General features: G+C 39.2%; 1 protein-coding gene across 1 annotated transcript in view; it reads right to left on the reverse strand.

Annotated features, from left to right (window-relative positions):
• Positions 1–67: 67 nt before the first annotated feature.
• Positions 68–22,810, reverse strand: part of LOC311042652 (leucine zipper protein 2-like) — a gene marked incomplete at both ends in the record, with an annotated part of 179,641 nt that continues 156,898 nt past the window's right edge. The window contains 4 exons of the mRNA XM_084053520.1: positions 68–112; positions 6,561–6,665; positions 17,681–17,851; positions 19,881–19,955. Of these exons, the coding sequence (XP_083909646.1) occupies positions 68–112; positions 6,561–6,665; positions 17,681–17,851; positions 19,881–19,955 (396 nt within the window). The remainder of the gene's footprint in view (positions 113–6,560; positions 6,666–17,680; positions 17,852–19,880; positions 19,956–22,810) is intronic.

Consider the following 22,810-nt stretch of genomic DNA (forward strand, 5'->3'; position numbering starts at 1 on the left):
AGAGAAAAAAAATGGTTTCCTGGAGACGGGGCCTGCTGAAGCACAGTCCAATCATGTGTCATCCTGTTTACTGGGTTGGTTTGGGATTGGATGTAGCCACCTTGTTGTTCCCCTTATGTGGACAAAAGAGGAGAGATAAGATACTATATTAATTATAGAATGCAAAACATGATAATATAATACATATTAAGCACACGTGTAAGATAGTGTGTTCAATCTGCATCCCGTTTTCATTTTTTATTTGGATATCCTTGAGAGAAAAAATGGCTACGATTAGCAAGTTAGCTCTGTCTGTGTTTACATTCATTGTGTTGGCTTGTAGAGCGCCTATATTTTGGGCGATTGTTCGCCTATTTCCACTGAATGTTCGCTTATTATGACCTGCCCAGAATACGGCCAGCACAGGTTCATGTGGTTATATCCACAGGTTTCCTAGGGCGTTGTGGACATCACATCCTGTCGATTTGATCAGGTAGCAGGGATCAAATCGACAGGAAGTGATGCCCACAACGCCTTAGGAAACGTGTGGATTGGATGTCGAAGATATTTCTGCTGTACAAGAGCCTCCTGGCATTTAGAGTGCTTCAGAAATTGACTGCTCTGCAACCTATTGTAAGAACGGATGTTTATTTGTATTCATTTATTTATTCATGGGGGAGGGGTACTTGGGGTGTTGACACGTTTGAACGATGTTCTGGGGAACAAGACACCAATTTCCCAGCCTGGAGTATAAGTCAGCAAAGCATCTGTTTGGTGTTTACCAATAATGTCACATTGGTGGATGCCGCCAGGCTCGCTCACTGCTCGCAAATGATTGGATTTTTGCATCAGCCGTGTCAGAGCAGGTGTCAGAGTTGTAATGCTTTGCATGAAGCAAAAACTAACAGACCTGAAGGAAACAACGTGCACATGTACACAGCTAAACAAACAGACCTGTACACAGCTAAACAAACAGACCTGTACACAGCTAAACAAACAGACCTGTACACAGCTAAACAAACAGACATGTACACAGCTAAACAAACAGACCTGTACACAGCTAAACAAACAGACCTGTACACAGCTAAACAAACAGACCTGTACACAGCTAAACAAACAGACCTGTACACAGCTAAACAAACAGACATGTACACAGCTAAACAAACAGACCTGTACACAGCTAAACAAACAGACCTGTACACAGCTAAACAAACAGACCTGTACGCAGCTAAACAAACAGACATGTACACAGCTAAACAAACAGACATGTACACAGCTAAACAAACAGAACTGTACACAGCTAAACAAACAGACCTGTACACAGCTAAACAAACAGACCTAAAGGAAACAACGTGCTCCTGTACACAGCTAAACAAACAGACCTGTACACAGCTAAACAAACAGACCTAAAGGAAACAACATGCTCCATGTACACAGCTAAATCATCAGTGTTAATTTAACGCTGATGATTTAATGAACACTGCAGATTTTACTGTGTGTGCTTAGTGCTTACTGTATTGTAACCCATTACGTTCAGCTGAGCGTGACACAATGTAATCCAAATGTATTTTATAAAGACATATGAAGACATTGAGACAAAACAAGAACCAATGACCACAGTACTATTCAATCAAAAGTAACAAAAAACGCACAATGAAAACACAAGACCGGTTTAAAAGTCTACAGAAAGGACAGTAAAATAATAAAAGTGAGTTCTGAGTGAATTGAGCCCATTTCACTTGTTCATGTTTTGGGCCAAAACTTGCAATAGCGGATTTGGCCACTTTGAAATATTTGCTTCAAATCAAAAGTTACTTTCAGCTGAGCGTGACACAATCCAATCCAAATTTATTTTATGAAGACATATGAAGACATTGAGACACAAAAAAACAACCAATGACCACAGTGCTATACAATCAAAAATAACAAAAAAAACGTAAAACACATTGAAAACACAAGACCGGTTTAAAAGTCTACAGAAAGGACAGTACAATAATAAAAGTAATAATTCCTACACCCTAAATATCTTTGCTGAAAGTAGCCAATCCACAAGCTTGCAACGTGTCGTGCGCTTCAAATTGTTTGAAAATAGGTCTCAAGTGGTTAAACACAGGCCACAACCGCAAAAGCACAATCTCCCCTGTGCTTGAACCTTGGGACAAACAGAATGAACTGTTGCTAGTGCATTTAATGATCTGTAGGGAAACAACACATTCTGGAGATCAATCCGAAAACGTGAAGTGAAGGGAGGTCAGTATGCAGTTAATGTGCTCTCGCTTGCGTTGTTCTGTTGAAAGACGAGCTGCAGCATTGTGGACTAACTGCAGGAGTGAGAGAGGATCAACGACTAACGACTTGGCTCCGATTTAAGCAGTGATTATCAAACGTATTAAATTTGGGTCCAATAGACTTGCAGGTAAAAGTAAAATATTTTGATAATAAGTGTACTGTACAGAACATAGTATGGATGTGAACTAAAATGTGTGGGGTCTTACAGTATGTTAGCCTAGTGAAAGTGTGCACAAGAAATGCGGCACTGATCGGTCCAGCCGTTTGTTAAATGAGCTCTGGACAGACACACAGACACTCTTATCGACGTCAACCTCTTTCAGAGCTACGGTGTTAAAATAGAAACAGTGGGCCCACTAAGAAACAAACAAAACAACACTCAGACAAACTGTTTTCTCAATTCTACAGTCGGATGTTCACTCCTTGTTTAATTAAGGTAATTATCTCATGGGTAATAATTGTTTCATGATTAATTTCCTGTTGTCTTTCATCTTTAAAATCATATGACTGTATACATTATGACTAAGCAGAATACGTGATTGACTTATTATTTGAACAGGAGGGTGAGTGAGTTCACTTCCTCTTTGTTTATTTAATCATCAAAGTACACATTGTGGAAATTAAAGATGGGGTGCCGTGATTTTCAGTGATTCCCCCCCCCCCCCCTAAAACATAATCATCAGGTATTATGGTTATACTAGGAGGAAGATTTTTTTCCAAAAAGTGTACAGAAAGTGTTAAAATTATGTTTTTATGTGGGCACGCCTCCAGTTCATTAAGTATACCTGGTTCTCACCTTAGCACCTCCTCCACTACCTTAGCACCACCCACCTGTCCTAGTCCCTCCTCCTCTTCATGCCCACACCTGTTGTGTTATGATAATGAGGGGGAGGGTATATTTTTACTGTGTCATTAAATGGCTGTTTTTCTATTGTCACGTTTGACCCTCAATGTTTCAGCCTCCAGGAAGAAACTGAAAATAGTCAGAGAAGACATAAAACACCATAAAAACACCACCAGGGGGCTTAATGAAGTTATATCAACCTCATAGACACATGAAAAACAGAAAAAGTGCAAAACCATGGCACCACCTCTTTAAAGAAGCTCAGTGGAAACAAAAAACAAATAATGAATGCAACCTGTAAACACGTGACATCATCCAAACATAGTTATATGCTGCACATAACTGTGTTTGGATATGTCAAGTTCTACTTTTATTCAAAGTTCTACTTTTATTATTTATTACTACTATTATTAATAGCGCTACTTTGTCATCGACAATGCATTAACCACATGAATCATAGCCTTTCTATTCTGGGGGCGATCATTCAGAGGGGCGAACGGATTGTAGATCGACCATTTCCACTAAAGACATTTGGCCCTCCTGGCTCAAAGTGCATTTCCCTAAAGTTAACTGTAAAACCTCACCTGTTGTAGATGTTGTTGCTGCTGTTGTTGTTGTTTTTGTTGCTGCTGCTGTTGTTGTTGTTGTTGTTGTTGTTGTTGTTGTTGTTGTTGTTGCTGCTGTTGTTCTTGTTGTTGTTGTTGTTGTTGTTGTTGTTGTTGTTGCTGTTCTTGTAGTTTTTTTTGTTGTTGTTGTTGTAGCTTTTTACTTCCTGCAGATGAGTCCTGTGTCTGGTTGTGAACGCAGTGACCTCCATTCTATAGAAAGAACACACACAGACGGTGAATGCAGTCAGCTCTGTGACAGGCAGCGCTTAAGCAGATAGATAGATAGATAGATAGATGGACCTTTATTCATCTTGAGGGAAGCACCACAGTAAGGATGAAACAAATGATACAGATACGAGTAGAGAACAAGTACAGAGTGAGTAGCAACACTAGTAAAATATATAAAAGATAGTAGCCTATATTATGACCTCGGTCATCAAAGTATAAAGGGTTAACACATGCATTTCAATTCACTTCATGTTGTGCTTTTATGTTGTGCGATATGATATCCCATGTTTTGTCAGTCTTTTCTTTCTGCCTAAAATGTACAGTGTAAAGATTACTATCAACTTGTCTATAATAAAACAAACACATCGTTTCCATTGCAGAAAACCTATGCTATTACATTGTGAAATGTCTGATGTGACATTCGATAGCGTACAAGCTAGCTCTGTGTTCGTTCAAATGTTGGAGTTGGGGACGGGAGCGCACATGAGTAAACAATATCTGAGACTCTTGTTTCAAATAATGTCTCTTAATTCTTATCTGTATCACAGTGCTGCTTCTGCCTCTGGCTGCAGGATTCTGCCTCTTACAAAGCCTGACAAAAATTATACCATCAATAATTGGACACCAGCCAACGTCGTTTTAGGCACAGTTTCATTATGGAACAATCTGTGTGTGACAGGTTCTCCTGCGAGGGTAATTTCCTGTCTGGATGGCGTCCCTGTGGACTGCATTGTGTGCCATGGACTGCACTGTTTGTCTCCCATCATGGCTCTATGGACTTTACTTTCTGTCTCCCATGGCTCTGTGCTGTCTGTCTCTCAAGGCCCTGTGGCAGTGGCGCCGGCGCCTGTTTAATTAAAAGACACTGTGTGTCCCCATGATTCAGTCCTGTCACAAAAACTACCGCGAGGTGGGGGGACCCAGGCTGGGTGGGTCAGTGGCCATATTGGCTTGTTATTGTATAGTTAATGAAGCAGAGGAGTCCATTTGGTTACAGCTGACTTTTGGGATGAAGAAAAAAGAAAAAACCTCTGAACTGTCTGTCTCCCATGGCCCTGTGGACTGTACTGTCTGTCCCCCATGGCTAGCCGACTCTAATCTGTAGTTACCGATGATCCTGTCCCATCTCCATTCTGCTTTGTGACATGTTATTAAGCCAGACACAAGCCATCCAGAGCTTTCTTTCTAACCTTTAAACCTGCCGTCAACTATTTTGAGCAAGTCATTATGGCCGGAAATGTTCAGAATATGACGTGACGACTTGAACCCCATAGCGTACCTATTCTAGGCATGCATGATAGGCAAACATTTGGCCAGTGGTGGAAAAAAAGTACTCATAATCTTTACTTAGGTAAAAGTACCAATACCACATCATAAAAATACTCTGTTACAAGTAAAATGCCTGTGTTCAAAATGTTACTTGAGTAAAAGTACAAAAGTATTCGCATCAACATATACTTAAAGTCAAAAAGTAGAAGTACAAAATGTTTGAAAATAACAGATCTTCAAGCAAGCTCACAATGCGTCGCGATGCGACGTGTTGTAAGCTTGTAGATCAACTATTTTCAAATAGGCTAGGTATAAAATAGGGCTAAAGTGGTTAATGTATGTTTTATAATATAATAATTTATATCTGCAAAGTAACCACTGTAGTGGAGTAAAAGTACAATATTTGCCTCTGAGATGTAGTGGAGTAGTAGTAAAAAACTCCAGTAAAGTAAAAAAAATCCTCAAAATTGTAAGTGCAGTACTTGAGTAAATGTTACTTTACATCACTGCATTTGGCAAATAATAGCAAAACTACAAACTCACAATGCATTGGCACTGCCATGTGCTGTCAGCTCTTAGAGCGGCCCTTTAGTTGGTCAAAGGCCCCCCCCCTCATCCATACTCTGCTGGCAGCGGGCCCGTGTCAAATCCTGCTCCAACTCCTCACCCGTTGTGATGAGGGTGTGAGAATGCATTGGACGCTAACCCCTCAAGTGGTTAACCTTTTTGAACCTACAGTATAAACTTCATTGACCGGAGTCCCTCAAGGGTCTATACTAGGCCACCTCTTCTTTACCCTCTGTACAAAATTGTTCGCCAAGTGGTTAAAAAGCCTTTTGTTCCAGGGTTATCTAAAAATATATAGATATAAATCTCCACTTTAAGTGTGGGTGGTGGTTGCCAGACAGCTAGAGAAAGATTGTTATGACCACAGGGAGAAAACACAAATGGAAGTGTTTCTTCAACGTGCCCCTGAGCAAGGAACTCAACTGATAAATTATCCAAATGAAGCTTTCAACAGAGTTTTAATCCTCACTGAATCTGCCAGAGGGTCGTTGTCGTTTTTCCAACTGTGTAACATAATCAGATGCAGTGTTGCTCAGCCAAAGCTCTTTGTGAGAATGTGAGAAGAGAAATAATAAATACCCTAATGATGATGCTTCTCAGGGAACGGCGTCGCGAGCAGAGAGCTCCTCACAACTTGTTAAAAATGTCTTCCGTTATCAAACCAACAGTGTGATTGCTGATGAAAGCTTTAAAGGGGGAATCAATGAGCATACAGTACGACCCTGACGCCTACAGTCCCAGGGTCACAGATAGACTATTACAGTTTAATTACTTACTGAATCCATCTGGCACTTCTGGGTTCCTTCGTTCTCTCTCCTCGTTACCCCCGGGTTCACGGGCAATTTACTGGATGTGACGATTCGCTGAACTTTAGAGATATCCTGTGGAAAAGAGAGAGAAACACATTGTTTTGATGATGAGTAGAACAGCAGAGACAGCTGTCACTCACAGGTTCACAATTAACCACTTGAACCCTAGCATCTCTATTCTGGGGGAAGAAAATATCAAAAAAGTTGATCTGCAGGTCTATAATGTGTTGCAATGCGACGCGTTATGAGCCTGTATTTTGGCTATTTTCAACTAAGTATTAGTTGACTGAGTATAGAGAGTTTAAGTGTTTACAATTAAAAAGGATACCTTTGTTAATTTAGCTCATACTGCAGTGATAAACTGAATGTTGTAAGATCATAACATGTACAATACTGTATTTGTAAAGCAGCGTACTGATTGTCTAGGAACTGTACAGCGTAAAGGAGTTCATACTCGTAGTCAGGGACGTCACAGGCTCTCAGAAGGTCGGGGGGATGGACTTTCGGTGGACTATACCCCTTACTTTACACTTTGGCTATTCAAAAATAGCAGATGTACAAGCCCATAGCGCGGCACCGAGTGCTGCGCTATGAGCTTGTATATCTGCTATTTTTTGCAAATCTTTTGCATATAATTTTTTTCAAGCGAACATTTGTAACTGTCAAATGTAAACGAATTTTGTATTTTTAAAAAAATGGGCGGATTTTGTTAGTGTTTTGTTTTGGTTACTTTATTTCGGGGTTAGGGTTAGGGTTAGGTTATTTAATTATTTTTGCCTGATTTTACCGATTTATTATCACAAAATAAATAATTATATATATATATATTTTATTTTTTCAAAAAGTGGGGGGTATGAAATCACGGATCTGTGAGAGTGAGGGTGTCGCGTCGTACGCACAGTGAATGGCCGTGACGCCCCTGCTCGTAGTATGATGGCGTTGCTTGCCGAAAAGATCAGATCCACAAGCTACCGCGTCGTATTGTTAGGTCGTAGATCAGTTCTATTTGTCAAAGTGACACAAAGCGAGTTGATTTACTGTGAAGTCAAATGTGAACGATGCATTGTTAATTATAGCTTATCTGCATTGCTGCTTTAGACCAGTGACACCTGAAGACCTATAGCTTCTAATTTAATCACAACATGTCATTGTGATTCATGGAAAAATTATCTTCAGAAAATACTGTAATAAATCAGGGTGGAAAAAAACTAGTCCTAATCCTATCATTATACATGTCCTTGTCTGTTGATCCTCCACGGACGTTTAACCCATTAAGACCTGGGCCGCATCTATGTCACTTTACATTTCTTTGGCTATTCAAAAATAGCAGATATACAAGCTCATAGCGCGGCATCGAGTGCCGCGCTATGAGCTTGTAGATCTGCTATTTTTTTTAAAAAGTGAAAAAACATTTTTTTGTTTTTTTTCAAAAAACTGTAATAACTCTTTAACTTCAGGAAACCCTTTTCTTGGCATGCCATAACAGGAGAACATTCAGGCAAAATAGGCAAACTTTCGGCACAAGCCAATCTAGCCAGTCTACAAGCTCATGTTGTAAAGCTTGTAGATTGGCTTTCAAGTCCGTTGAAGGTATTTTGTGATATTTAGTTAGTATTCAGTGAAACAACAGACCAGTGTTGAGCAGTATAGCTTATTAATGATTAATTAATGTAATATTATTCATTACCCTAATAATCCTGTAAAGGATTTCAACTGCCCACATTATTTTACTTTAAAAAGTTACAAAAAAAGTAACTTGATTACTTTTAGTCCACATGCATGCGTACGCCGCCAGTGGTGGAAAAATAACTCAAATGTTTTACTTAGGTAAAAGTATCAATACTGCAATGTAAAGGTACCTCATGTTTTGACAGAGTCTACTGAGAGACGAGCAGAACGCCCATAAAATAAATCCCAAATTTGTTGTTTCTCTGCCATTACAATCTTCACAAAAACCTAGTCTAGTTTTTCTGGGTTTCTGGGTCCAAAGTGGCCTCTTGAGAATTCAAGGAAAGATGGTTGAATATGAACAGGGGCCATCTTAACTTTTGACGATATCCATCAGAATTGCACGGTACATCTGCAGAGGCAGGGATGTGTTTGAAAATGTCTTCCCTGTCAGTCTCCCTGAGGTCTGCTCTCTGGCTGTCACAGAGACAGTGGACAGATTAAAACAGATGACTATCATTAGAGTTGTTCAGATTTAACGTCCAAAAAAAGATTTGATGTTTTCCCTGTGGGAGAACGCTTTTGGTTTGCCGTCAATGTTTCAGAAAGAACCATTTCCAATTTGACTAGAAACCACTGAAAAACCTTCTTGAATGTTTTCACCAGGACTCAAAGCTGACCTTACACAAGTTCAAGTGCACTGAGTTGCACTTACTGTATATAATGTGATACTGTACATTCATATTGATTAAAATAATGCATTAAAGAATTTCTTAGGTACTATAGAACCCTTTATCATTATGTTGCATACTTTTGGATTGTTGCAGTGTACCGCCCAGGATTCCAACCCGGGTTTCTCGCGTGGGAAGCCAACATCTTAACCATTAAGCCAAAGAAAATTCCCTATCACTTGGGGGAAATATTAGAATTTCAGGCCATCAGACTGAGGTTGTGAGCCACTCTGCTACACTCACCCCCCTTTGGATCTCCCCCAAGGGGAAACCCGATCCAGGTCACGGCACCAATGTAGCGCCCGGGATTCGAACTCAGGTCTCCCACGTGGAAAGCCAACATCTTAACCACTAAACCAAAGGGAATTCCTTGTCACTCTGGGGAGATTAGACTTTCAGGCCATCAGGCTGAGGTTGTGAGCCACTCTGCTACATGTACAACTAGAAAATGTGCTCCTCGGAGCACAGGTCTCCGCCAGCGGACCCGTGCTATTTTAACCAAAGGAAATCATTACCCTATCTTTAACCATAGTTTTCTAGAAATGTTCTAATTCTTACCAAAGATAGAACATGTTACTATATCATAGCAATTATATTATTATAGCAATAAGTAATGAGATACAGAGGTGGTAAGCAACCACAATCAAATCAACCATCGAACAGTCATTATTACTACACCAAGCTTCAGACCATGATTTGCTGCTTCTTCAGTTCGCGTACTGGGAGTTAGTTGCATTGTGTGATCTCAGCTGTGATCTCAGTTTGTACTGGAAAGTACTGTTCCTGATTGATCCTGTCTAAGCTATTTATATTACGTCAGAATATGTAATATAGACCTGCCAGCCACTGGCAGGTCTTGACCAATGTTAGGTGTTCTCAGACGGACACACACACGCACGGTCGGGTAATTTGTACTGGAAAGTACTGTTCCTGATTGATCTTGTCTTACCTATTTATATAACATATTGTGATGTCACATGCAGCTTGACCAATGTTGGGTGTTCTCAGACGGACACATAGAGACGGACGGAGAGGAAGAGATACTCTCCATTAATCCTGTCAATATTACATATTGTCACGTGTCACTTGACCAATGTTAGCTTGGCTGATGGATAGGTGTGGGGAAACTGGGAAACTAGGGAAACTGCATTTCAGTCTTTGTGAGATGTGTTACTAGACACCTTTACAAACACATTGGTGAGGATTTTTGGTAAGGAATTTATTCCAAGATTGGAACTTTTTCTGCTAATATCCACTGACTAAATATTAGCTTGGCTGATGGCACTGATGTCACTTCGAAACATGTAAACAATGTTTTGAAGTGACACACCTATTTATAGGTATGTATTTCGTCATGCGTCTCGCTAGCCAATCAAAGCACAACATATTGTCACGTGTCACGTGAAGCTTGACCAATGTTAGCTTGGCTAGGGGGGGGGGACACACAGCGGGACGGGAACGAAAACATACTCTCCACCATGCCTTCCGCCTGGCGGAGACAATAACTGAACAAACAGTACGAGATCTGTGCTGCGATCATGTGTGAAGGAAGCTGCAGCAAATGAAGCAAAACGAGATGAAGGTAGAGCTGATAACGGGTGCAACGAGTACATCAGATAACAGTACTGCACAACGGGTGGGGCTAGTATCCCAGAACTTGCATCGTTCCCGACTTGCACGGGCCCCTAGTAGGACGTAACTTGAATGACACAACACACCTCAGGCAACTAGTTTCTTTTTGCACCGTCAACTCCCTCTCAACTCTTCCAAGCCAAAGCAGAATAAACACTGTTTATACCCGTAATTTATTTTAGACAAGGAAACAGTCGTAAAAAGTAATATAGTAAATCCTGAGAGCGAGGCAATGAAACGCCTGATTTCTGCTCAGCCCTGCAGACCCTGAGAATCTGAAACATCATCTGTGATTACTGGATGAGAACTGTGTACTATCAGACCACAGGGCTTGGCTGTGTTCTTCATAGCAATGTGATTTACTTCATAGTATTGCGATTGCTGCAGAGTATTGCAATTACTTCATATTGTGATTACTTAATAGTATTGTGATTACTTCATAGTACCACAGGGCTTGGTATGTGTGTTCTTCATAGTACTTAGCACTTTTACATTTACTCAAGTACATTTACACAAGTACTGTACTTTAGTACAGTTGATGTATTTTTTTACTTTACTGGAGCATTTCCAATTTTCAATACTTTTACTTCAACTCCACTACATCTCAGAGGCAAATATTGTAATTTTACTCCACTAAAATTATTTGAAAACTTTAGTTGATAGTTACTTTGTAGATTTTGATCATAATTACAAAACATACATTAACCACTTCAACCCTATACATTTCGGCCATTTGAAAATAGCCGATCTACAAGCTCACAATGTGTCGCGATGTGACACTTTTGGTACTTTAAGTACATTTTGATACCAGCACTTTTGTACTTTTACTCCAGTGATTTTGTTATTCCGGACTTTTACTTGTACTTCTACACTGCAGTATTGATACTTTTACTTAAGTAAAAGAAAATTGAGTAGTCTACTTTTACCACCACTGATTCTATCCAATCAGGAGAGATAACTGAAGTGAAATATGAAGTGATGACACAAAGAAATGAGCAGACAACATTTTAACTGGAACGCTATAAAATTGAAGCTGATAAATCGGTACTCTCTGCTGATTGGATGCAATTGGCAACCCATCTGAACATTTATTTTCTGTTTTATTAAAGAGCTGGACAGACGGGGAGACCCCTGTTACTGAACAAACACTGTAGCAAGGATTACTGCAGAATAATAGAGCTTGTTTTAAACAAAGAAAATATCACTGAAACTACCTTTAAATGTCTTCTCCCCCCTTAGAAATACCCACCCATCCGAGTCTGAAAAGTGTGTGTGTGTGTGTGTGTGTGTGTGTGTGCGTGCGTGCGTGCGTGTGTGCACAGTAGGGCATTAACAGAATAATCGAATATTCGACTATCAAACCGACTATTCGACTATCAAACCACTATTCGATTATTCGATAAAAAAAAAAAAAAAAAAAAAAAAAAAAGTTTTTTTTTTTTTTTTTTTTTAGATTTTTTTTTTTTTTTGTGGCTTTTCTGCAGCAGACACGCAGCTGTGAGCTCTGGTGTGACGTCAACTCGCATTCCTTGAGTCCAGTCATCAATGTCATTGAAAAAAAAAAAAAAAAAAAAAACTTTTTATTTTTTTTATTTTTTATTTTTTTATTATTTTATTTTTTATAATCAAATCGATTAATCGAATATTCGAATACTTATAGGTCGAATAATTCGAATACTAAAAATCACTATTCGTGAATGCCCTAGTGCACAGTGTGTGTGTGTGTGTGTGTACAGGGAGAGCCATGGCATGTAGCAGAGCTTAAATCCTATTATGTTAACTCTATCTATGAGCGTGAAGCGTAAAAGCTCACAGTGAACAAACACTCTGGCACTTTGAATCCACTTTGGATTTCAAACACATGAATCCCATTTTAGTGTTCATGAAGCTCAAATGTTTTCTTTATCCTCCAGAGAGTGGATAAAAAGCTCTCTACATCACTTACTTTTCAAGTTGCAATTATACAAGGCTTGTGCCACTGATTATTTAATTGGCATGTAAAAATATTACTTGATCTCCAAGGATATGACCTCATAAGCCATGCAGGCGCTGCGAATGAATGAACAGTTCCATTCTAAACTTCTATCATTAATTGGACATATCCAACAAAAACAGATGTTATCATGTTATAATAATAACCTCATGATAACCGGTGCAGTCTCCATGAATATGAATAAGTCAAACAAAACAGTTGCTTTTTTACATTTCTATCATTTATAGTTTGGGAAATATACAACAAAAACAGATTTCATTCTGTTCTGCCTGTGCAGAACAGAATAAGCAGGGTCCATCGGTGCTGTTCATGAACATAACGAGGTACGGTGCTTACTGCCCACCAACAAAGAGCCAAGAGGGTGACAGTGAGCGTCTCTGTGAGCGGTTTGGGACCCAGCGTCTTGATACTTTTATGGACAGTAAGTGCTATCGAGGGCTGGGTCTTTTTCTGTCTTTAAATTGGATCGTCTTTGGCAGCGATATAAGCAAGGGATAATGCATGGGGAGGTAGACATTATTGAAATTTAAAGCCCGACAGGGCGATTAACCACCGAGGCGCAGCCGAGGTGGTTAATCGCCCTGAAGGGCTTTAAATTTCAATAATGACTACCTCCCCATGCATTATCCCGCTTATTACACGGCTACTTAATAAATACATGAATACATTTACCCAAAAGTAACAACAAAACGAAGTATTTCCTTGCTTACGGCAATGAAAGTATTCCATAAGTATTGGGCTGGGCGGACAAGTTCGCCTCGCAAAAACAAATGACGAAATGGAAAAAAACTCGCCCCAAAACACACTCACCCCCCATTCTATTTACTGCCGATTTGCCTGTAATACCGCCGGATTTGCCCCGGGGCGACTGTGTTTTGGGGCGAGCGTTTTGGTATTCCCCCGTTGTTGCGCCACGATAAACAAGGAAGTGTAGTGGATCAAATAGAATGACTTCTCGGTTATTGCATCGTCTATTTCTCACTTCAAATGTTTTCAAAAACATTCTTGAGAGCAACGTTTAGTTGTAAATGACATTGGTTGTTTGTTTACATGGCTGTCATGTTGGATAAAGCATAAAATCAAGCAGCGCAGGTTGATATGAGCAGGTGTTCTGAGTCTCTGATTAGACAGCGGTCCGTTATTGAGCTCAGCGGTCATTATCGAGAAATAATGACCGATGACTGACCAATCAGAATCGAGCATTCAACCAAGCCGTGTAATAAACGGCATTATGTGCCAACTCACACCGACGGTGTGGACAGATGGAGCTCCACAGTCAGCTCTACAATGAGAGGTCCTCTTGGATTCATCAACCAGACTGTCAGAGAGTTCTGGGGCTACGGAGAGAATAGCACTGCTAGCAACTGCACAGGAATGGACTGGCGCTATTTGTATGCTAATGAAGTGTGAAGTAATAACTTGATTAGCATAAAAATGTCTCCTCGTTCCTACCTGGTGGTTTTCTTTTCTTGTCTTTTGGTTTGTGAGGTGGTTTCCTTTCTGTCCACGTCCTTGTTGCTGATTTATTGGGCTTTGTAGCAATGAAAAGAGGAGCAAGGAATTCCAATATAAGAGTGATGGTGCTCCACTGTGAACACTTGACAAGACTTGAACTCTCTGGATGTAAAAGTGTCCATTACAGTAACACTGCTTTGTATGGTGGTGCTACACTGGGGACAGTAGTGACAGTGGTGGATATGGAGTGGTTCAGATGATGTATTTCTGTAGTTGGAAGCTGGAAGTTACCCAGCACGAACTTTGCCAATCTGTGGCGATAGTGGTGTAAAGTAACTAAGTGCATTTACTCAAGTACTGTACTTAAGTACACTTTTGAGGAATTTTTACTTCACTGGAGAATTTCCAATTTCCAATACTTTTACTTCTACTCCACTACATCTCAGAGGCAAATATTGTACTTTTACTCCACTAGAATTATTTGAAAACTTTAGTTACTAGTTACTTTTCAGACATAAATGATATTATGAAACATACATGAACCACTTTAGCTCTATTCTATACATAGGCTATTTGAAAATAGCCGATCTACAAGCTCACAACGCGTCGCGATGCGACGCGTTGTGAGCTTGTAGACCTGCTATTTTCAAACATTCGAGTACTTTTACTTTTGGTACTTCAAGTATATTTTGATGCCAATACTTTTGTACTTTTACTCAAGTAACATTTTGAATTCCGGACTTTTACTTGTAACAGAGTACTTCTACATTGCAGTATTGATACTTTTACTTAAGTAAAACATTTGATTACTTTTTCCACCACTGGGCGATACTGCATTGTGGGACCGTGGTGACAGTGTTGGATACAATGGTGTCACCGAATCGGGGGACGGACGGTAGTGAGAGTGTTTGATACGGTGGTACTAGAGCGTGATCAGAGCTGTTACAAAAAGCTCTTTGGTTGGTGTGTCAAAGCTGTGAGGCATTCAAGGGAGGAGCAGAGTAAATTCTGACTGAATCAAGGGGAGAAAAGCCTCTTAGAGACAAAACTTTGCACCGGGTTCAGTGGATAAGACGCTGCAGTGCTGGGACTGACTCTGTGATTTAAATGTGACTGTGGTTGTGAAATCAAAACCCAACACAGAACCTGATTGTGACAGACATGGCTGCTTGGCAGGGAACAGAGAGCCATTGATGGTATAAACTATAGTCAAGAAACCAATGTAATAGTAGGTATATATTCAGCACATTTCAATTCCATTTGGAAAGTCTGTAGGGTTCTGTGAAAAGGCTGAGGAAAAGCCACTTTCTTTCAGCATTTATCTAAGCCATTACCTATAAATACAAGATGCAAAATTACCATCTCCCTAGAACTACTGTAAATTATAAAATGTTCAAATTGTGTTTTGTAATTTAATACTGTAAAAAACACAAAGAAAAGATGTCAAAAAGTCAGTGTATAATATCTACTATAAGGATTTGTGTTTGTCCTCAAATGTTCAGTAACATCTGATTGTACAATACTGCGCAATATTAAATTCAATGCATACATTAATCCTATTTCCATTCTTGTCTTTCACCTTTGTTTTGGTCTTAAAAAATATTAATTTGTGGGTGTGCTGTGATAGCCTGGTAAACCCCCCTCCCTCCGGAAATCTCTTTTTGTGAAACAAAATGTGTGTCGCAAGCTTCTTCCATTTGACAGTCAGGTTAGTGCTGTGAAGCCTTCGGTGACATTGACTTTGAGGAGTGCCAAACAATGAGTGTGTAACCTTAACGTAATCATTTCATAGAGAACAACATCCAATAATATACAGAAAGAAACTCCATTACACTTGAAACACAGTGGGGTCTTACTTCCACTGCTATGGGGCATAGCAGTGGCGGCCATTTTGCAGTTCCACCAGTCCAAAGCCCATTCATCTTTCCCATAGAGATTTCCAAAAATATTTATATCAATTATATAATTAAATATTCCAAAAAGTGCTTGATTTTACGCTTAAAATTACACTATATTTAATAAATACCCTTTGTATTCGAAAATCTGCTTCTCAGCCTACACATTCTACCCCGAGGAGCACTTTTTCTAGTTGTGTTCATCATTATGCCCAGAATTGGACACTAGGGTTTAAGTGGTTAATGTTGAATGAGTTTACCTCGGCTTTAGTGCAGTGGTTAACCCATTTAGACCGGGAAAGCATCTGTGTCATTTTAGATTTCTTTGGCTATTTTTGAAGAAAAACAAATCGTGAAAAGTTGTGCAAATCTTTGAATATATATTTTTAACTCAAACCTTCTGGGGATCCCTGGAACAAAATATTTTGAGATGGGGGTCCGCGGCCAAATACATTGGCAAAAAGTTTGAGAACCACTAATATAGCAACATAAGTTAAAAAAAACTGTTAAATGTTCGCTTTTGCTTATAATGGTGCTGTGTAGTAGTTCAGGGTTTAAGTGGTTAATGAATGAGTGTACCTTGACTTTAGTGCAGAGTTTAAGTGTTAATGAATGACTGTACCTTGACTTTAGTGCAGAGTTTAAGTGGTTAATGAATGACTGTATCTTGACTTTAGTGCAGAGTTTAAGTGTTAATGAATGACTGTACCTTGACTTTAGTGCAGAGTTTAAGTGGTTAATGAATGACTGTATCTTGACTTTAGTGCAGAGTTTAAGTGGTTAATGAATGACTGTATCTTGACTTTAGTGCAGAGTTTAAGTGGTTAATGAATGACTGTACCTTGACTTTAGTGCAGAGTTTAAGTGGTTAATGAATGACTGTACCTTGACTTTAGTGCAGAGTTTAAGTGGTTAATGAATGACTGTATCTTGACTTTAGTGCAGAGTTTAAGTGGTTAATGAATGACTGTACCTTGACTTTAGTGCAGAGTTTAAGTGGTTAATGAATGACTGTACCTTGACCTTAGTGCAGGGTTTAAGTGGTTAATGAATGACTGTACCTTGACTTTAGTGCAGGGTTTAAGTGGTTAATGAATTACTATACCTTGACTTTAGTTCAGGGTTTAAGTGGTTAATGAATGACTGTACCTTGACTTTAGTGCAGGGTTTAAGTGGTTAATGAATGACTGTACCTTGACTTTAGTGCAGAGTTTAAGTGGTTAATGAATGACTGTATCTTGACTTTAGTGCAGAGTTTCAGTGGTTAATGAATGACTGTATCTTGACTTTAGTGCAGAGTTTCAGTGGTTAATGAATGACTGTACCTTGACTTTAGTGCAGAGTTTCAGTGGTTAATGAATGACTGTACCTTGACTTTAGTGCAGAGTTTAAGTGGTTAATGAATGACTGTACCTTGACCTTAGTGCAGGGTTTAAGTGGTTAATGAATGACTGTACCTTGACTTTAGTGCAGGGTTTAAGTGGTTAATGAATTACTATACCTTGACTTTAGTGCAGAGTTTCAGTGGTTAATGAATGACTGTACCTTGACTTTAGTGCAGAGTTTCAGTGGTTAATGAATGACTGTACCTTGACTTTAGTGCAGGGTTTAAGTGGTTAATGAATGACTGTACCTTGACTTTAGTGCAGGGTTTAAGTGGTTAATGAATGACTGTACCTTGACTTTAGTGCAGGGTTTAAGTGGTTAATGTACCTTGACGTGAGGCTGCTGGAAGGTGACTCTGGAGCTGTTGAGTAGAGATGGGTATCTCAGCAGGTGAGAAGAGGTGAACAAGGGGAACCTGTGAGCTCCGCTGGGCTGGTTGTGTAGCACGGCTGAGAAGCAGATATGAACCGTGTCCTTCAATGCTTTCATTTGAGACTCCTGTGACATAAAACAAGATTATGCACGAGAGGATTATTCTGCGTTTTCATAATGTGCCCTTCTCATCTGTCCGTCCCATCAACTGTGAAGGATTTAAACCTCATTTGTACTCCATAGTACATAGCCTGCCTAAAATAACAAATCTACAAGGTATAAGGGCGTGGCAATATATTGATATAATATTGATATTGTGGTATGAGACTAGATATCGTCTGGGATTTTGGACATCATACTATGATATGGCATTAGTGTTTTAACCACTTAAAGGGATAATTCACCCAAAACTTTTTTTCTATTGATTAGTCTTGAATTCATGGATATACATTTTTTTTGTCGCGTTCCTAAGCCAATAATTTGATGACCAGTGGACCGGTAGGCATCGGTTCCGGTAGGAGACACAAAGGAGACTCTTTGTGTCTCCTACCGGAACCGCAGCCGGTCATCAAATTATTGGCTTAGGAATGCGAAAAAAACAAAAAAAATATCCAAGAATTAAAGTCTCCATGGGGTGAGTAATCGGTAAAAAAAAGTGTCATTTTGGCGGTGAACTATCCCTTTAAAGGAGCTACACCATGAATTTAAAAAATAATAATAATATTTGATATCATATTGTTTATGTCCCTCAAACGTTTTTCAAAAGGTTTGAGCCTAAATCAAGCCTCAGATATACTCATTCCAACTAACTTCTCTCTGGCTTATAAAGCACTTTCACCTGCAATACCACATTGTCCTGTTTGGCACGGGGCGCTATTGAGCCAGTTTGTATGCATGTCATGTCCTGTTTCTGTGTGGAAAAAGTAAAAAAAATAAATAAGAAAAAATTAAAAAAAAAAAAAAAATGAAAAAAAAAAAAAATTTTTGGGGGATTTTTTTGTTGTTGGTTAGAACTGAAAAACGGGAAGAATTGTTCCCAGACGTGACGTAGGGTGGGGGAACAAATCTGACGGACTGTTTTCAGACCAATTTACATGAAAACCACAGATAGCCTATGAAAGCCTGCATGCTCGAAGTCGGGTATTTGTTGGAACAGAAGAGAGGTGGGGGAGACCAAAAACACACAAAAATGAAGAAAAAGTTAAAATTCATGGTGTAGACCCTTTAAGCCTTATTGTACTTTTAAAAAATGACAGATATTTTTGAAAGTATAATGCAGCATACTCCAACTGAACAAGAATTCACATTTTCCGTCTTCGGCAGGTCAAAAGGAACACAATTACATATTGCAGAGCAAAAAATAAACGTTCAGAATTCAGAGCCTAGCCGCAGGGAGTATATAAAACAGTTTCGACCTTTCTTCGGTTCGGGAAGCCCTTCCATGCAAGCCCAAAAAAGTTTTGTAATTTTCTGCAGCCTCATTTCCTTGCTAGTATTTATTGATATTCTTCTCTCTGTTCAAAGTCTCCTACCATTATCAAAACGTATCAGATGTTTGACATCCAGTATTAATATTTTATTCAAACAAATCAGATATCAGCCAGACACTTTATCCACCGAGAAGAGATTAGCTGCGAAACAAAACTAACTAATAGTTCAGGAGAGAATGTCAAACAGTGAACATAAGAAGCAGGTTATTATTCAGTGGTGGAAAAAGTACTCAAATGTTTTACTTAAGTAAACGTATCAATACTGCAGAAGTACTCTGCTACAAGTAAGAGTCCGGAATTCAAAATTGACTTGAGTAAAAGTACAAAAGTATTGGTATCAAAATGTACTTAAAGTACCAAAAGTAAAAGTACTAAAATGTTTGAAAATAGCCTATGTATAAATTAAGGCTAAAGTGGTTAATGTATGTTTTATAATGTAATAATTTATATCTGCAAAGTAACTAGTAACTAAAGCTTTCAAATAATTGTAATGGAGTAAAAGAACAATATTTGCCTCTGAGATGTAGTGGAGTAGAAGGAGGCCTAACAGTATTGAAAATGGGAAATACTCCTACAGTAAAGTAAAAAAAATCCTCAAAAGTGTACTAAAGTAGTAAATGTACTTAGTTACTTTACACCACTGTTATTATTTGAGTAATATCCACCTTGTCGAGAGCCGTCTTCTCCAGCTCCTCCTTTGCGTTGGTTAGCTTGTGCTCCAGGTCCATTAGCTGCTGGCCCTGAAGTAAGACATGGGCGTTAGAAACAATTGAGTCCTCTTGTACTTGTACTGTACTGTGCAAACACAGCATTTCTCCATCCCTGCTCTCCTCTCACCACAGTTATTAATAATGAAATATCTCTGTAGCACAAAGGACTGAGATTCACCCTTATCTTATACTGCTGCTCATCACTTTTTGGCCTGACTTTTCTAAATCTCTGTGAGAGCAGCTGCACACTTCTTCAGGACAAACTTCAGTTGAACTAACTCTTGTACACACGCGCGCGCACACACACACACACACACACACACACACACACACACACACACACACACACACACACACACACACACACATCGTACGCACACATGTATGTATGTACGCATGCATGCGCGGACACATGCACACGCAATGAGTGCACAAGGTATTATCACTCCAGTTCCGCTGTAGAGAAAAATCTATTTTTGAGGGCCTAAAATCATTTTAGCGGATTAAAAATGATTTAGTGAAATTGGCTGGACTACTTAATATGTCATAGAGATACAGGTGAAATCGTAGCCAAAGGACAATTAAGTTTAATTCAGAGCCACCTTGAAAAAAGAATTCTCAGTAACAGGGACACATTTTTACATTTTATTTACTTTGATAATTAGTTGAACTCCCCCAACATAATCAAATTGACTAAGACAAAGTGGAATTTTGATTCAAATTCAACTATGAACTGAACAATATGCTGAACAAATTAGCTGTACAATTGTAATTTTTTATGTGTACAAATGTAAGACAATGGAATCTTATGGGTCCATTTGGGTGATATTTGAGACACCGTCGTACAGAAAGAGTTGACAACACACCAGAGGGTGTTATAGTGTTGATTTTGACAGCAAATTATGTTTTAGTCATAGTCTTTTGAATCAAATTCCATTTAGTTTTATTCATATTTTAATCATCTGAAATGTTTTAGTTTTAGTCTAGTTTTAGCCGACTAAATATCATAAGATCATAGTCGACTAAATCTACAGTTGATTTAGTCGACTAAAATGTATTTTGGCAGTGCCTTGATGGCGTCGTAATGGCTGATTTTACACTTGGTTGCATGCTGAAAATGGCCAATCTACATGTTCACAACGTGTCGCAGCACGACGCGTTGTGAGCTTGTAGATCTGCTATTTCCAGAGCGCAACACAAGCACAACCATACATAAAAAAAATGTGTCTTAGTTCTACTGGATCTCGTCTCCACTAGTTCCCTCATTGTAGTCTAGTTTGTATTTGTTGACGAAATTGTCAATATATTTAGTCTTAGTTTGAGTCATCATAGCCTAGTTTTTATTTCGTTTTTATTTTGTTTTTGTCAGTGAAAAAAGGTAGTCTACGAAATCCTTTCGTCATAGCTTTAGTCGACGAAATCAACACCGGGGTGTTATCACACGTATTTATCACACATAATCCTACAGGCTGGGGGGGCAGGAGTGTTGGGCGGGAGAAGTAAGACGAAAGCTCTACTTCCACCCAGTGGGGGCTCCTCACCGGCAGGCGAGTCAGTAGGATACAACAGCAGTGACAACAACACACGTGTGTGGGGAGGAATCAATTGGCATAACGACTAAATTGGGACAAAAAGTGGTTAAAAAAAATAACTCTACAGTAATGTTTGGACCTACTGGTCGCCCGATGGCAAGGGTTATCTCTGCATTCTTCTTGTTCTTATCTCTGAGCACACCAATTTAAAAGTTGGATTTGGCAATACATGATTGAATATTATATGAATATTCTGAGTTCACAGTCTATGGCAGTTTTAGCTCTTTGGCAGTAGCTCTCTCTCTTGCAATAGCTCTAATAGAGCACTCATAATTGGCGATGAGAGATTTCACACACAATCTTATACAACATTGACCTTCCTGACCACCTGGGGTTGTGAATGTTTATAGAGCGTGTTTTATTGGCCTATTGAAGTGATGCACAATACTGGCCTCCATCCATAAACAACCAAGGTCAAACATCCCGGAGCAAATAACTGAAAATGTGATCATTTTGCATTCAATGTCTCATTTTTTATTGCAATGTCCTCGGGCAGAGGTACGGTTATAGTATCTTGACCTTGATTCCTACTGGGATTATTCCTCGCAGCCAATTGTTAATTTCAGTGGTGAACACACCTCGGGGTGTACTATACTGTATTACTGTATTACGCATTAGATATTTAAGTTTTCACTCTGTGGTTAACAGTCAAGGACGGGGCAACAGTTTTCCAGGAAAGAGAAGCATCAGATCGTTCTCCCGTAAGGCCCCTTTTTCCATTACAGGGAATTTGAGCCGTATCTCAGAAAGCCTTTCGTAGCTGTCAGACTGAAGCTCGAGAGGGAATCCAAGGGAATTAAATTTGAGGAGTTCTTTAATCATGAGCACAAAGGCTCGTACATAGTGTCTCTGTAGCAAATGGCAACTGAGAGGCAGTAAGTATTCATTGCTCTCTGACCTGAATTACTTTCAGGGAGATAAGGACTATAAGGATACAGACAGGTCAACAAAAGGCTGTTCCCTGTGTGTGCATATGGCTGTGTAATTTGAAAAAGATAGAGGGGTGTTTAATTTACATATTTCAAAGACATGGCCGCTATATCATTAGGAACTGGCACTTAGTAATTGGCATCAGAGTCTCTTTGCCGTGATTTTACATTTGGCTGAGAGAATAAATTATTAATGTTTCAGCCGTGGGATAACAGTTGAATCATCAGCAATAAAAGCAGCTATGAAAGCTTTTGATGTTTGGAGTAGATATCAAGTAGGGGAAATAGCAGTGAGTGGTGTTACTTGTGTTGTTAGTCTAACAGAGGGATTTAGATACTTAAATGATGTGTTCTGGGTCTTTTT

Source organism: Gymnoscopelus microlampas, assembly GCF_963454915.1.
Source record: "Gymnoscopelus microlampas genome assembly, chromosome: 1".
NCBI lineage: Eukaryota > Metazoa > Chordata > Actinopteri > Myctophiformes > Myctophidae > Gymnoscopelus > Gymnoscopelus microlampas.